This window comes from Lithobates pipiens, unplaced genomic scaffold (genome assembly GCF_037356315.1).
Source record: "Lithobates pipiens isolate NorthernLeopardFrog02 unplaced genomic scaffold, aLitPip1_a1.2 Scaffold_8, whole genome shotgun sequence".
In the NCBI taxonomy this organism is placed as follows: Eukaryota; Metazoa; Chordata; class Amphibia; order Anura; family Ranidae; genus Lithobates; species Lithobates pipiens.
This window is the reverse complement of record NW_027507903.1, coordinates 29,964,483-29,981,848: the sequence shown is the minus strand read 5'-3', so window position 1 is coordinate 29,981,848 and position 17,366 is coordinate 29,964,483. Positions and strand designations below refer to the sequence as shown.

At 40.2% G+C, this 17,366-nt stretch overlaps 1 protein-coding gene across 2 annotated transcripts in view; it reads left to right on the top strand.

The window, feature by feature from the left end:
- Positions 1-7,870, top strand: part of SLCO3A1 (solute carrier organic anion transporter family member 3A1) — a 546,291-nt gene extending 538,421 nt beyond the window's left edge. For both annotated transcript variants that reach the window (XM_077472554.1, XM_077472553.1), the window contains exon 10: positions 770-7,870. In XM_077472554.1, coding sequence (XP_077328680.1) covers positions 770-1,149 — 380 coding nt within the window. In that variant the 3' untranslated portion in view covers positions 1,150-7,870. The remainder of the gene's footprint in view (positions 1-769) is intronic.
- The last annotated feature ends 9,496 nt before the right edge of the window (positions 7,871-17,366 follow it).

Genomic DNA, 17,366 nt, shown 5'->3' with positions numbered 1-17,366 from the left:
CCAGGCCTGCCCATCAATAGCACAGTAATCCATCAACTGTGTGCACAGGTGGAGCAATGACGTGTGTAGAGAAAAACCTAGAATCAAGTTTACATGCAACCCCAGTCGGAACCTCCGCTCCATTAACTACTTAAATCGGGGACATAATTTTTTTGTATGTGTCCATGGTTTTATAATGTATCCAGCATGCCCAAGTTGTGGTAAATGATTAAATCCTATTTTGGGCTGTCAAGCGCAGGAGATTTCTATTTAAGTGAATGCAACAGCAACACGCATGCTTGAGTACAGATCAGAATATCTCAGCCAGAAGTCCATAAATTAAAGCGAAACTAAACCCTCCTATCGTTTTCAGCCAAGGTAGCTGCCGTCTTGGCCTCTTTATGTTCTTCAACTGCCATGGTGCTGCACATGCGATGAGTTATGACACCAGCCATGTGATGGTCTGAAAGTTTTGTTAAGAGCACAACTGTGACCGTTACATTTCCTGCACGTGAGAGGAATATAACTGTTTTTTGAAACTGTTAAATTGATGGATTTAGTACCACTCTAGATATCTTGAAACCATGATGCTGTAGAGATGCTATGTTGAATGTGCTGGGCAAGAGAAAGGCAATTAGAATAGGAAAGGTGTGATTATTCTCTAACCCTAAACAGTTTTTCGAGAGCATTCCATTGCACACTCTTTCAGTTTAAGCATTTGTCATTATAAATTATGAACCTATAAATATTTTTCAATGCATAAATAATTCAATTGTCTTTTATTTTGTAGGTTTTATCCCTCCACCGTTGATATTTGGAGCCGGGATTGACTCTACCTGCCTCTTCTGGAGCACGTTTTGTGGGGAGCAGGGAGCTTGTGCGCTGTATGATAATGTTGCCTACAGATACCTTTATGTCAGCATTGCTATAACGCTGAAATCTTTAGCATTTATCCTGTATACCACCACATGGCAATGCTTAAGGAAAAACTATAAAAGATACATCAAAAACCACAAGGGAGATCTCACAACAAGTGAATTTTTTGCATCGACTTTGACCTTAGATAACCTGGGCAGAGAGACTATCGCCCAAAATAAAACGAACAGGACAAAATTCATCTATAACCTCGAAGACCACGAATGGTGCGAAAACATGGAGTCTGTTTTATAGTAGATGGACAAGATGGATTGACTGTAGTCCAGGGAAGAATTATTTATTTTTTAAAGGAAAAAAAATATATCAAAATATATATATATATAAATTATTTCTTTCCGTCAGACCTAGGGCAGTTTACTTATCTATAAGTTGATGTTTGGAAAGAACAATGCAGTTTGTTTTTAAGCCTTCAGCATCTGATCTTCCAGCGGGTTGGATACACTATCAAGTCTTTTTTTGCTTGTTTTTAATGAAGAACCCACCATGGGATGTGAAGCTAAGCAAAACTGGCATGGCTCCAGCTTCCTACTTAGTGGCACTGGGCAGCCCTCTCTTCTGATTGATACAAGTGCAAGGCATTTGCTGGGTGGTGGCTGACAGCACATTACACTTAAATTCAGCTCTACCATCTCTGTGTTTGGCAGAAAGAACCACACTTTAATAAATCTTAATCAACCTAATGACTTTAAAGATGTGGAGAGAAAAAAAAAATCAGATTTAATTTCCTTTTTGCTGCCAGATTATTGATTGAAATGTAACTCTGTACTGGACCAATGCTTGTATCCGATGAATAATCTCTGTAATGGTTCACAAAACCCTGCTTAATAGAGTATGATCTAGGTTTTTTCTTTGTCTTGGAAGATTTTAGACTTAATACAATGTAATCAGCAAATACATCTTCCCAACAAAGGAAATAGAACCATACTTTATTGAATAGGAGCTATGGTTGCTACAACACTCTTTTTTTTTTTTTTTTTTTTTTTTAAACAGGAAGTTACACTCTTTTTTTAATATAGAAGAAAACTTTCTTCTACTGTTTAATTTAGGGCTTTTCTGTGCAAATTTGTAGATTTATTGGCCAATGTGCTGAGTCGGATGATCCTCTGTTAATGGGGATTAAAGACACAGTTGGAGATATTTATGAGCTCTGGTGCATGTAGCTCTGCAAACAAAAAAAACAACAAAAAAACTTAGTGACTGTTTTTCAAGTACTGTTTACAAACTTAAAGCAAATATCCATTTGTTAGCTTTTAAGCAGCTTGCTATATATCTAAGCCCTAGCGTTTTACAAATGTTCCCAACTTTTAGGAAAAAGCACTATGTATGCAAGTACCACACTATATGATTGGTAACCAAGTGCACAAGTGTTACAAGGCACAAGGCTGAACGTTGTAAAAATTCAATAGTCTGATCAGCTGATCACAGTTTTGTAGAGCTCCTCCAGCTGAAGGAGGCCACTTTAAAGAGGAACTTTACTTTATTTAAAAAAAAAAAAATATATATATATATATATATATAAATAAAAGTCAGGAGCTACAAATACTGTAGCTGCTGTTTTTGGAGACATAGACACTTACCAGCCTGTGGTGTCCAGCACGGTCTTCCTCGGAGACGATTCAACACCACCATCTTGGATATGGAAGCTGGCTGTGACTTCCTGAAGCATGCGCAAGGCATGACAGCACTGTGGGACTGGTCCCGCAGCTTCCTGGGGCATGTATCCTATCCCAGGAGGTTGTTGTGGGGGTGGGTGGGAGGGGGGGGAGTATGTGGAAGGGGCAAGATGATGTAATTATCATGTAGACCAGGATTACAGAAGAAGACCTGTAAGAAAAAGGTACCGTCTCCCAGAAAAAAAAAAATTAATGGGGAAGGGGGAGAGGAGAGTGAGCAGAACCTTCGCTTTTAAGTGAAGGCCCAATTTAGGTGACAGAGTTGATTAAAAACAAAACTAGGGTTTCAAGTTAACAGGATATAACTGGATTTGGATCTAGATATAGATATGTTCTGTTGCTATAGTGAAGCCCATACTCTTCCAATTACTGTAAATATGGGACCTGTTTTTTTTGTTTTTTTTTTCAAAGGAAAAACTCTTGGTTGAAGAATTAAGTGGAGAAGGTGCAGGATGGCAGAGGTACGCATGGTATACCTCTCTGTGCATGGTCCAGCATCACCCACAGAATCAAACAGCAGATTTCGCTTGATGCGTCAATTACATTTTCTCACGGAAGTCTATAGAGCAACTTCTCTATTAGGCAATAATGCTGACAGTGTCTACTGCAGTACATGAAGGTTGAAGTGCTCATGGTGACTCCTTTAGGTCCCATTAGTCTGGAGGTACTGAGGAGAGAGTTATATCAACGCTGTATTTCCCCAATCCACCTGCATTTAAGTCATTGTTCTGAAATGATTCTTTTACAAAGCAAAGGTTGTAACCCCAAATGAGCAGGTAATACTAGAACTGATTGGTTTGTATATTTAAAATACAGGCTGGGTTTAGTTCCCTTTCGTGTATTTCACCACCAGTATCATATCTCACCTACTGCTTTATACTCACAAGGAATTGTGCTCCTTAGCTATTCTCAAGATTTTAGCAGCTAATCCAGATTAGTAATCAATGTGGGTTTTCTAAGCAATGTTGGTACAAGTGTATGACTATACTTGTGTATATGTATTTGACTGAGAAGCAGTCTTCTAAGAAAACAGCAATAATTTGTATTTGTCTATTTGTTACGAGATGTGACTGAGAGTGTTTTAGCTGTGTGTTTGTTAGCTGCTGTTCAACAAGAAAGGCAGAAATAATTTACAACATTTTGGAACGTATTGCAACTCTAAGGCTCCTTTTACACTTGTGCGACTTAGGATTCGACTTGTGAGACCCAAAGTCGCAGGACATTTGAAATTTCATGTATCTCTATGCGAGCCCTTCCAATTGACACTACTGAAGTTACTGCGACTTCAGAAAAGATTCCTGCACCACTTTTATCCGACTTTGACACGGCTCCAATGCCAGAGAGTGTAAAAGTCTTATCAAAATCGTATCAAAGTCGGACTCCAAAGTTGCACTGACTTTGGAGTTTGCTAGTGTGAAAGGAGCCTTAGTCATTACAGTGCCCTAAAATTATAATCAAGTGTGATTGCATATATTTCTAAACACCTCTCTTCTCTAGACATTTCTATTGTCTGGTATGATTACCTATGTTGTATTTTAAACATTGTATTTTAGACAATTGCTCTTCTTTAGAGGGCCAGTCTACCCAAAGCTGATATTTTCATTGTTGGTGGAAGCTGTTGGGCCACAGCTCCTTATATCCATTTGGACTCCAGTCTTGAGATGTCAGTTAAACAATTTATGGCTTTTTTAAAGCCCACTTTAAAGTAAAACGGTTAATGCATTTTTACTATACAACTGCCCATGCAGCTAAGTGGCGCTTATGAAAAAAAATAAACTGTGCAGCTCCGACCAAAGTTCCATAATGCCTTTTCTATAGGTGTATGCCATTTACATACCTCCTGAAGCCTGACTAAAAGACTCCCAGAGATGGAATCATCCCTTCCTGCCTTGTTGCTAGGATATTGTTAAAAAAAACATTCCCAGCCAATTCAAACATCCCACCATTGTGTTCATTCTCCCCTGTTGCAGTAGCTCTGAGCTCAGTGATGCTACGACAGAGTGGATCATATGAGCAAATATGAGAGCTCATTCCTGTGAGGGTAGGAGTGAGCAGTAATGGCTAGGAGTGTCTCGGCAACAGGACAGGATGATGCCATTCTTTTTTTTTTATTTAAAGTTTTTATTTCACTCTTCTGCAAAGTACATGGTACAGTACAACAGAAAGTAGTCTGCTAAATATGGCGGAACAATGACGGTTATAAGGTACATAATAAGAGCAATAAAAAAAGTCCACTGCAGATCCGGAACTGTGTAATCTTGTATGTCTCTTAAAGTGGTTGTAAACCCTTACATGCTCTTATGGTGGAGAGGGATTAGAACACCTGTCAGTTTTTATTGCTGTCTGTGCCCCCGTTAGGGAGAGTCCGCCTCTCTATTTTCCCTGTTTACCGTTATCACCGAAAGTGAAAGAAAATACCAAATTTTGGGTTGTCCCCAAAAAAGTAATAGAGGGGAAATCTTCCAATGTAGACACTAGTTCCGGTGACCTGGAGGTCCCCCAGGGAATTCCCTTAATTTCCAGGAATTTCCTCTCACTTCCTGTTTGGCTATGGGATAGAAAGTGAAGGGGAATCTCAGCAATGGAACACAGATGGCAAAATAAATCTGACAGGGGTTATAACCCTCCCTTGCTCTATCCAAAATAAAGAAAACAAGTTTTGCCTATGGTTCTACTTTAAGTCAAAAGAGCATTTTTAACAGATATGGGGATCAGGGAGACTTGAGTGAAAAGAATTAGAAGGGAAAGAGAGGGAGACATTAAAAACAAACAGGGGGGGGGGGGGGGGTGATGCCATCTCTGAGAGCTTTTCAGTCACCTATTGCAAGTGCATTTGCCAACTTTAGTCAAAGCAGCACAGTTTTTTTTTTTTATCTACAGGCGCCTCTTACCTGCACACAAGCAGTTTTCTGCTTAACATGAGCGAATCCTTTAAGGGTGCTTCCTCCCATCTGTGCTCCTACTCATTTTGTGTTTTTCCCTGCTGTATTAAAATGTGGAGTTAAAAATCCAGCAGGGATACCAGGACCCCCTTGAAATGGCTATTGCAGGAACCCAAGGGCAGATACCTCACCACTATGGTACCCAAATATAATAAACCATTAAAGAATTAAATTCCTTAGCACATACCAAAAACTAAAACATCAGATCTGGGTGGACCTACCTTTTTAAAGAAGTTTTCTAGGTAAGAATTTATTACACAAATGTCTGTGGCAGTGATGGGGGTGAAGGTCTCTACACTATAATGTCCTTGACAGAGATCCAAATGCTGAAGCAGGTCCAGACTAAGCTCACATCCATGCAACTACAGATATCTAAAAAAAATATAAGATGCATAAAGACTTAGGGGTATGATTTCCAGAACTACCCCCAAAGTTATGTGGATACCTTTAGACCAGCTGTCTCCAAACTGTGGCCCTTTGTCTGCCTTTATCCGGCCCTTGGGGCACTATTTCATCCACTGATGCCAGCAATGGGGCATAATTAGTAGAAGACAATCTGCAACTCCATACATGCTCTTAAATATCTTTTTATTTCATTAACAATTGGGCATAATTCATCCTGACTGGGGCCAGTAAAGAAGGCACAATCCCTTACATTGACACCAAAGATGGGGCATTGTGTTTTTCCAGCGGATGTTGGGGCCTTTTCTACTCTCAATGGCCACAGTCCAGCCCCCTTAAAGTCTAAAGGACAGTAAACTGGTCCCTTGTTTAGAAAGTTTGGAGACCCCTGTTCTGGACCTTTGGTATCTATGTATGTTGCATAGACTTCTTCACTGACCGGTTGGCATCAGAGAAGCTGGTGAGAATATAAAGCAAAATGTTTCACACTCTTTGGCTTTCAATGCAGTCCATAGTCTTGCCCATCAATGTTCTGAGTTGGAAGGCTTTTTCCTTCCCTTTTATTCTCTTTAAATTGTAACCAATTGGAACTTTTTATGACTTCCAATTTTTTTCTTGAGACAGACACATCTTTGATCACCATTTCAGTGATCTCCTCACATCCTTGCTGGTTTACTATACGTTGTTTCAAAGGCAAAACACATCACAGATCTTTGAGGAATTAACACACCTGCACCATGGCTTTTTATTGTAAAGGGAGGACTCTCACCTGTTTCAAATTATAGCTTAGTTGCAAGCAATTGAAACTTTCAGCTTGGTAGATAAACTCTTTCACAATCCAGCTTTCTGGACTCTTCTGCTTTCCTTCCCATGAAAGCTCGGTATTTTCAGCAACATCCTAGAAATCACGGGATCTAATTTCCTGGCATAGAAAATTATGTTTTGTAATTTTCCAGAGACACAAATGTTTGTTTATTTTTATGTTTAAACTATATATGACTTGACAGTTTTATTTGCAAAATGTTTTATATGTTTTGAATACCATTTTTAATTATTTTATATTCATTTCATATGTCTGAAACATTTGTTGTTAAATAACATGGCTTCATACAAAAGAATATTTTCTTGGCAAATGTCTAAATATTGAAATTTATAGGTGACAAAATGAATTGAAGAGCTTCTTTACAGTTGTCATTTATTTTTTTATTTTTTTTTTAGCATTTCTTTACACGTTGCATGTTTACTTGAAACTAATCGTTTAATGGGGTGATTTTCATGGGGTTAGTTTTTCCTCTTTAAGCCCTTGTACACACGGTCGGAGATTCTGACGGAATGTGTCCGATCGGACCGTTTTGTCGGATATTCCAACTGTGTGTGGACTACATCAGACTGTTTCCGTCGGAGTATCCAACGGACCAAGTTTTCCAACTTGTTGGTAAAATTTTCCAACAAAATGCTCCGATCGGACATACTCCGATCATGTGTAGAGAATTCCAATCGGACAAAGTGCCACACATGCTCAGATCAAATTCCTACACCAAAGCTATTGGCTACTAGCGTGAATGTAGTCCCGTCGTAACGAAATAACGTAATAACGTCAGATTTTCCGACAACTTTGTCCGACCGTGTGTATGCAACAGTTTCGGACAAACTCCGACGGATTTGGTTGTCGGAATCTCCAACCGTGTGTACAAGGGCTAAAAGGCATTTCCACATTTTTATACAGTGCCATATTTCACATAAGCCTACTTGATCACCTACAAGGCAACCTAGGTATGTGCCTAAAGCACGGTAGGTGTCCAGGTGCCCGTTTTTCAAACCTTAAAGAGTAACTCCACTTCCATGGGGAAAAAAAGAATAATAATATAGCATATACAATTGTGATACAAGTCATATTGTAATTGAATGTTATTAAAAATTACCTTTACTTTTCAATCTGCAGCTCTGTAATTTTCTGTAAAATGCAATTTGGCTACCTGAAGATGTACTGTACATGGAATGTGTACAGAAAGCCCCCCAGAAACATAATTTTCTGCTTGTGTGATCGGCTCACTGATTTTCCCAAAAGTCTGCACTAAGATACAAGTCCAATATCAGGCATTCCCTGCAACAAAAATGTCATTTTTGGTGAGATGCTCCCAATAAGAAATCCCCTCCAAAGGGATGCAGACCCAATTTTCCTCATTAGGGCCCTGCAAGTGCAGCAGCTGTTTGATAATTAAGAAACCATTCCCATTAGATTCACTTCCCACATGGACACAAACACACAGGGATTTAATCAGAATAACAAAAGGTAGGAATCTGCAACAAAGTCCTGGTTCACATTGATGCGATTTGACATGTCAAATTGAATGCCAAATTGGCAGCATTGGCAGTGTCCCAATCGGTGCGATGCCACACCAATTCCCAAAAGTCATTTCTGTACTACTCTTGGCAATTTGGGGGTGCAACTTCCATTGACATCTGTGCAGAAACCCACACAGATGTCTCTGAAATCACCCCCGAAGTCGGAACTGACATGCGGGAATGAAATTGTGCCAGTTCAGCTGAACTGGCACAATTTCATTCCCACAGTCAGTGTGAACCATGGCAAAGTTTGTTAAAATCCTTGCAATGTTCATAGAGCGCCCAGAGGGGAATGTTTTTTTCTCAACAAAAGTGGAGTTACTCTTTAAAAATTACCTGATCTTTGTTGACCAGCTATGTAGTGACAATAGCATCACTCTCTTATTTATTGTTGCCGGTGAGTTTGAAACTAATAAAAGTATAGTGGCCATGTATAATGGTGAGCAGATATCACTACCCATTCACCATTATACTTTGCAGAACTGTTGCACAACATGGCACGTCCATTCATGAAATGCAGGGTGCGGTATGCAGCTTAAAGTGGTTGTAAACCTGAAAATTTAAAATGAAACCTATTTCAGCAAAACGGCAGACGTCATCTGTCCCCAGTCTGGCCGAGAAAGGAGCAGCCAGTCATCTACAATCCTCCTTGGTTTCCGACAGTGAAAACATCTGAGTAAAAAAGTGTTGCCATGCCCCCTCTCCTGTGACTGACAAGTTTAATTACTCATGCATGAGAAAATGGACCGTGTTTCCTGCAGCCACTCACACACAGCCCATCCACAAATACCCCTCCCCCTTACTCCTCCAGCCCCCCTGCCATTTGCTCTGCTAAGCTGAGCAAGGGAGATTTGTAGGGGCATGTACAGCTGGGAGGGGAGTCCGGTAACCTCACGACTCTACCTCCCGTGGTCCAGGCCCTCATCACACCCACGGAACCGGAGATATTCAGCCACCTGTAAAGGGAATGCACAAATACAGAAGTACAAATAAAGCGATTTACTTGCTTGTGGTACTGACTGTAAACATATGTTAGTCTTTCATCCTCATGGCACATGGGGGTTGTAACCACTTTAACACAGCAGAGAGAACACCCGTGATTGGACAGAAGACTCTCCTCCTGCCTTTATTTAAACAGCTTCTTTCTTCAATCATGTAATTCTTCTATGTTCTCAATAGTGTAGTAAAACTGGTTTTACTATTCTATTCATTGGTAGGTTGATTGGAACATATCTTTAAGAAGGAAGATACTTGATAGAGAATCTTAGCTTCTTATGTCCACTTCTTAGCCAAGCAATGGCAAAAGAGATTACATAATTGTATAGTATAAGGTTGGAGTACAGAAGGTAAAGCTCATACATCTAGTAGGGTCTAAGGGAGGATTCAGAAGGCAGAAAAGCTTACAATCTTTTAGAATATATGTATAGATTACAATGTATTAGGGTATAATGGAGAATACAGAAGGTGGAAGAGCTTACATTTTATTAAGGTATAAATGTGGATAAAGAAAATAAAAGTGCTTACAAGCTATTAGGTTGAAAGTGAGGTATACAGAATATGAAAAAGCTTACGATGTTTAATGGTTTAAGTGAGTGATACAGATGTGAAAGAACTTACAATGTATTTGGTTTTAAGGAGTATGCAGAAGGTGAAAGAGCCAACAGTCATTTAGGAAAAAAAGAGGTATAAAAAAGATGCAGAAGGTACAAGACATTATAAAAACGAACATTTGCTAGGGATCCAAATAGACGCAATGGCAAAGATCTGCAACTCAGCCTGACTGGCTTCATCACAAGCGGACTTCTTCCAGGTCATGCCCTGGAAGAAATCCACTTGTGACAAAACCTTTGGGGCTGAGTTGCAGATCTTTGTCATCGCATCTATTTGGATCCCTAGCGAATGTTCATTTTTAATGCTGAATTTTAATTTGGATCACGTAAGTGCATTACTATTAAATAAACCAACTCTTAAGAGGTTTCACACTATTTGGATATTATCTTTTGTTGTGACATATTGGCGATAACAGACTGAGGCAGGAGGTTTGTCGACTTATCTGGTGATGACCCGGTTACCCCTGAGGCTTTCCACTAGCGAGATTGAACAGAGGATGAAATACACAGGCTTGCTTTGACCTCCCAAAATAGGAAGTCTATGCTCTCAAGTAAGGGCACATCCATTTCTGTGGTGGTGAATCTATACATGGGTTCAAGGTGGAGGAAGTCTGTCTGACCATTGGGATACAAGAAGGATCATATGTTTATCACTTCCTAAGAGACTTTATTTTGTATTATACACATGATTGGTTTTTGTTTGTATATTTGTGATAATATCTCACATTAGTGTTGCAGCTTATTTCACAGTTTGAGGATATCACATGAACGTGGTTTAATTTTTGTTCCATTAGAAAACATTATAGTCTATTATGGAATGCAAAAGCAACACATATTGTGAAATTTCTGTCAATCTATAGGTGTGTAGGTAGTCCCAAGTCCAAGCATCAACTAATCTTTGGATTATATATTATTTTCTAAAAATTGTTTTAAACTTTTCTTCTGCTAGTTTGAAGTCATGTCTCCATTTCCTTGAGCTTAGCTTCATATTGTTTAAAAACTGCCCTCCTGAACCTTATTCACATCCTTAATGTATTTAAAAATTTAAATCATGTCTCCCCCTTTAGGTCTTTTTCTCTTTTCCTATAATTTGTATTATTTTCCAATAAAAAAGGGAGGGGGGTATACAAAACATAGTGGGATTGACACTAAAGTGCATTTGTCTTCCATACATAGAGTAAAAAATAAAGAACACATCATATAAAAGGAGAGGAAAATGCAAGTCAAAATTCACAACTTGTAGGCAGTGATATACAAATCAGCTTATGTGATTTAAAATGTAAGAGCCAGAGCGTACAAAATCTGCAGGGAATCAATGTAACCGTAAATGAATGGGACCCTACTGGCCCCAATCAATGTGTGAAATGTTTTTTCTAATCCTGTGTGTCAATCTGAGATGCCATAAAACTGCCCAGATTGGACAGACAAGACTGTGCTTGGTATTTAAATATAGAAAGGTGACATGCTTGGTGCTCTGTATTCATAATCAGAAAGACAGAATTGTGCAGCACGGTGTTCCATAGGGATTAAAGAATTGCCCTAGGTTTGATTGATTGTGATTAGTTAAACCCATCTTACAGGCCAAAAATTGGGAATTTGAATACAACCCCCATTGAAGTCAATTGGGAGAGCAAATCTTAAAAATATTTTTCACCATCAAGGCAAAAGGGTTAAACAAAGGCATGGGTAGCTGGGCACTGCCATGGGGGACATATACCAATGCAAACATTTTTTAAATGCCATACATCAGTGAGAAGGTCTTCGATCTTAAGCAACTTTGAGGGTGACGTGGGAAAATCACCTTTACTTGCTATTACATATTTCAGAGATACCTTTAAGTTATATGTGGTGTTACAGAATGGTTCTAATGGACAGTGTCAATGATACCAAATTCTGGCATCAAAAAATGTGTATTTTTTATACATTTTTTATCTCATTAATAGGCCTGAATCAAATGGTGGAAAAAATGACCACAACAGATAAATGTAAAAAATGTATCTTAAAACACATAAAGCTAAAGCCCTTAACTTTGTTCTAATTGGCCAATGACAAAACAGTTTCATAATTTAGCTTGTAATCATTTTTCCAGTACCACACTGTAATTTCTTAAAAGTTTAAATGTCAAAAAATGCTTCAAAACCGCAAGCCTACATTTCAGGGATGAGGTTTTTTTTTGTCCTGAAATAAAAAGTGTCATATTTCAGAGACCATAGTGACACATCCATTATAGTGGCTGGAGAGTATGTATGCAGCTTGATTTGCTTCAATGGAAGAGGGAGAGACACAGTAGTTTTTAACCATGAAATAAAAATTTGAGTGTGTTAGTTCAGACACATTATCCAAAAATAGTATGCAGACTCACATTTTTTTAAGCAGTTTTACTATACCACAACTTAAGTACAAATACAAATTTTATCATGAAATAAAAGATTTATTTCTGAAGAAAAAGTCAATAATATTGTACAAAATCCATGCACACTACGTCAGCCTTTTTATCAGGCTGCAGCTGGAAGGTTTTATCATAAAATAAGTTGACCAGGAACTAAAAATGTTATTTCTAGACACTCTAGGCAGAGGCACTCTGCTAAGTAGATTTTATCAGGAAATAAAATTTAGTGTGTAATAAAAGCCTGAAATTTTGTACGGACTAGATGAACATTTTATAGTCAGCTTTAACAGACTGCAGTTTAAGTGGGAGAGACGGGCAGGTTTTATTTAAGAAATAAGCTTAAAAACTGACAGAAAACTTTTTTAAAGTTTTAATGAAAAAAAAAAAGAGTGCATTTTCCACAGAATAAAAGCCAAATATAAGCCAAGAAATATTGCTCACACAGTTTTTAACCAAGAATCACAATTTGAGTGTATTTATTTCAAAGAAAAAAGTCAGAAATATTGTACAGACTCCATGCATAGTATGTTATCAGTTTTACTAGCCTGAAGTTTTTGTGAGGGAGGGAGACCAGGTAGGTTTTAATCAAACAAATGAAAATTGTAGTGTTTTTATTTCCAGAACATTTTGCACTTTACCAGGCCACATTGTAAGAAGAAACAACCAGGCAGGTTTTATTACAAAATAAATGTTAGAATATTGTTTCTGAGACAACAGCCAGAAATATTGTACAGTTTCCTTGCACACTATAAGCACTTTTACCAGGTCACAATAGGCTGCACTTTCAGCGATAGAGACCAGGTGGGTTTTATCATGAAAATAAAAATTAGAGTGTTACTTCTAAGCCGTTTTACAACGAAGATATTCAGGCAGGTTTTGTCAGGAAATAGTGTATTTCAGAGACAATAGCAACAAATATTGCACATGCTCTGTATAATACCTAAGCAACTTCATTAGGCTGAAGTCTAATAGGAAAGGGCGAGGCAGCATTTTTAAAACAAATCTAAATTATAATATGTTATTTAAAAGAGACAATGGCGACAAATATTGTTCATTGATGGAACAGTGGGAAGAGGATAGACAGAGCTTAATTCACCCTGCAGCAAACAATAGAATTATTCTGTATGGTACAGTGCTCAGTCACCTGAATACCATAACACCATACTCAGAGGCACTCTGGTGATATGAAGGAAAACTTCAGGAAACTCAATAGTTCTGTTGAGGCGGCTCACACATAACAAGGCTTCCCTTGATCTACTGTACACTGAACAGTATCTCAAACCAAAGAAATACAGAAAGGAGAATTCGACCACAACCCGGATGAAAGCATGCAAGATAATTTTAAAATATTGTGCAATTCCAGCCACTGGTCCAGCTCAAACACCCAAAGCGCCATGAGGCCCCAGTTCAAAGGGGATCTGCATCTACCTTGGACACCAGATAATCTGAGATCACATGGTTTAGGTCAGGGATATGCAATTAGCACACCTCCAGCTGTTGCAAAACTACAAGTCCCATCATGCCTCTGCCTCTGGGTGTCATGCTTGTGGCTGTTCGAGCCTTGCTATGCCTCATGGGATTTGTAGTCCTGCAACAGCTGGAGGTCCACCAATTGCATATCCCTGGTTTAGGTGCTTCCAGTCCTTTTATGTTGTGGGTGCATACATTTTCTTTTTTCAGGCTTTTCCCCTTTACTTTCACCAAGTGACCCTGCCAGTAACACACTTAATGTCCTAGGGTGACAACACTTACCATACTGTATCTTTAGAGGAGCAGTGTTGTCACACTATGACAGGCTTTCAGAATTCCTCTCCACCTACTCTTTTTTTTTTTATAAAACCGGGTGGAGATGATCTGTAGTCCAAATAGAGAGCTGGGAACAATGCTATGTTATAACAGTCAGCAGAAGCTGAGAGCTTGCAGGTTATCAGTTCACAGAATCAAAAGGTATTCTTTTTGTCCACTTATTTAACAAATATAAAACAATTTTTAGAAGTTCGATGTTTTGGCTTGCTTACACTTCATATAGTCTTCTTTCCTACCTCAGTAAAGATGTAATGATAGGTTTGCAGATTTCTCTTTTGGTTTGAAATAAAAGACCCATTGCATCTCTGGTGCCTGAAGCCACCTGAGCCTTCACATATGAGCATTACAGTGGACATTTGTACCTGCAGGTAAGCTTATACAAAAGTTTACCTGTAATTACAAGGAATAATTCCTAAACGTGAACCATTTAGGAGATATTCGGTGTCTCTGCAGCCAGGGACGTCATCGGCGCATGCCCTCTAAGGTAACATGCCATTCCTTCAGAGCTTTGTTCCATGGCCAAGACTCCCACGCTCATGCACGGGAGTGACATCATCGCGGGTCAACCATTCAAGCAGCCAGAGCTCACGAACCTGAAAGGAAGACTGTGTGAAGATGGAAGCCCTATCAGTGGTGACAGCGTGCCACTGGAGAGCTTTGTTTCAAGGTAATTCTTTACAGCCTTTACCTTGAATGGAATGGAAAGTTTTTTTAAACACATATACTACCACTTTAATCTAGGTGCCATCATGTTGGTTGCATTCTCAAAGTATTAACCTGTTGGTGTTCTCTTACTATTTAAAGATTCTTTTCGAAAATATAAAGGTTTACATTATAGTTGGTAAGGTTGAAAAAAAAGACACAAGTTCATCCAGTTCAATGAGTAGAAAAAAAATGAGTAAAACATATTTTTTTTTATATTCTTATATGGAACCCTATGCCCCAGTTGATCCAGAGGAAGGCAAAAAACCTTTCTAAAGCATGGTCCAATTTACTCCAATAAGATAGTTCTTGATTCAATAATCTCTGGTGTTATTGCTTATAAATGTTATTATCCAGTTAGATTCTGTGCATTTAGGAATGTATCCAGCTATGTTTTTTAAAACTGATTTTAACTACTGTATTTTTCACTCCATAAGACACACTTTTTTCCCTCAAAAAATGGGGGAAAATGTGTCTTTTTCTTATGGAGCGAATATTGACCAGGCCTCCCTGCCGCCGTGTTACATACCGGGCCAGCCATGGTCTGAGGGCACAGCCACAGAAGGGAAGCAGCCGGCGCCATATGCTGTAACTCACTGGGGTCAGACTGGTCTGTGGCAGTAGTGGCCATCTTTTTCGGGCCCGGCCAGGCCCCAGCAGCACGTATGATGATCGTATAGCAAGGGAAGGGGGCCCGCCTCGGGTAGAATAAGCCCAGGAAGCTTTGCAGCAGGTTAGCAGGCCCAGTACATGGAGGCACGCCCAGGCACTGTCATTACTTGTTGCTCTGCTCACCTCCCGCTGCAAACCTATAGTGTACCCGCATTGGTCGCTGCCTCACTCCAAGTCCCTTCCAGTCCCTTAGCAATCAGTGCCCATCCACAACAGGTGGAAGAGAAGAGTCAGACCAGCAAGCCACAACAGGGCCAGGGACCAGGAGTCATTAGCACTGGTAAGGCTGCATTTCATTGTCACACTATATGCACTGGTAAGGCTGCATTTAATTGGCACTGGACAGGCTGCATTTAATTGGGACTGGTAAATATTTTAGTACACCATTTGGTTTAGAATTTTTTTTCTTGTTTTCCTCCTCTAAAAAAAACCTAGCTGCATCTTATGGTCAGGTGCGTCTTATGGAGTGAAAAATATGGTAGTTCTAAATGTGAAGATGCCTTTCTGTATGCAGAAGTTAAAACTCTTTTCTGTCACTAAAGTAACATTCAAGCATTCTCTTTTTCATCACAAGACATTGGAACAAATTCTTCACAAAGCAGTAAATGGTTCATTAAAAAAAATAATCTGCAGGAACACATTTTACTTATATTGTAGCTTTATTCTCCCACTTGAGCTCTCATTTTTTTCTGCCTGGAAACTTCCCTCCATGTTAGCCAATGTTTCCATCCACAATATGGCTTTCAGAAGTTTACAGGCAAAAAACCCCCCCCACAAAACTTGTGTTTTTGAGAGGCCCTTTCGAGCAGAAAAGACATCTAATGCCGCGTACACACGATCAGACTATCCGGCGGACTTAGTCTGGCGGACAAACCGCCATAAAGTCTGCCGGACTGTCCGAACGAGCGGACCTGCCCACACACGGGACTTTTCCGGCAGACTAGGTCTGGCGGACGTAGTCCACCGGACTATCTGCCATACTTTTGAAATGAACAGACTTGCCCCCAACACACGGAGGAAAGTCCGTTCATTTTGAGCGCGGCTCCAGGTAGCTGGGACCAGCGAATGAAGAGTTGCTGGCCCCGTCAGCTGATATGGACTTAAAGGGGAAGCCCTACACTTAAAAAACGGCGTGGGGGTCCCCCCTAGGTCCATGTCAGACCCTTATCCGAGCACGCAAACCCGGACGGTCAGGAAAGGGGGTGGGGACAAGCGAGCGCCCCCCCCCCTCCTGAGCCGTACCAGGCCGCATGCCCTCAACATGGGGGGTACTTTGGGGAAGGGCGGCCCCTACCCCAAAGCACCTTGTCCCCATGTTGATGAGGACAAGGGCCTCTTCCTGACAACCCTGGCCGTTGGTTGTCGGGGTCTGCGGGTGGGGGGCTTATTGGAACCTGTGAGCCCCCTTTAATAAGGGGGCCCCCGGATCCCTGCCCCTGGATCCCGGCCCCCCACCCTATGTGAATGAGTATGGGGTACAATGTACCCCTACCCATTCACCTGTGAAAAAAAAAAAAAAAAAAAAAACACAACACACAAGGGTTAAAAATAGTTTGTTGCACAGCTCCAGGGGTCTTCTTCCGTCTTCGCGGGTCTTCCCACCAGACTCCGCTATCTTCTGCTAGCTTTTTTACTAGCGGAGGAGCCCGGCTTTCTTCTTCGTCGCCGCCCTCTTCTTCCGACTTCCGAGGTCTTGTCCCCTTCTCCGGTTCTTCTTGCCGGGCCTCCGCACCTTCTAGCTCTTTTACAAGTGGTGGCCCGGTCTTCTATCGCCGATGTCTTCGCCGCCTTCTGTTCTTCTCGTCTTCTCTTCTTGAGCTGTTGACTCATCGCTGTCTCTGGCCACAATGACAGGCACGCGGAGTGCAGCGACTTATATAGGGACATCGCCGGGTGATGTCCCTGCCCA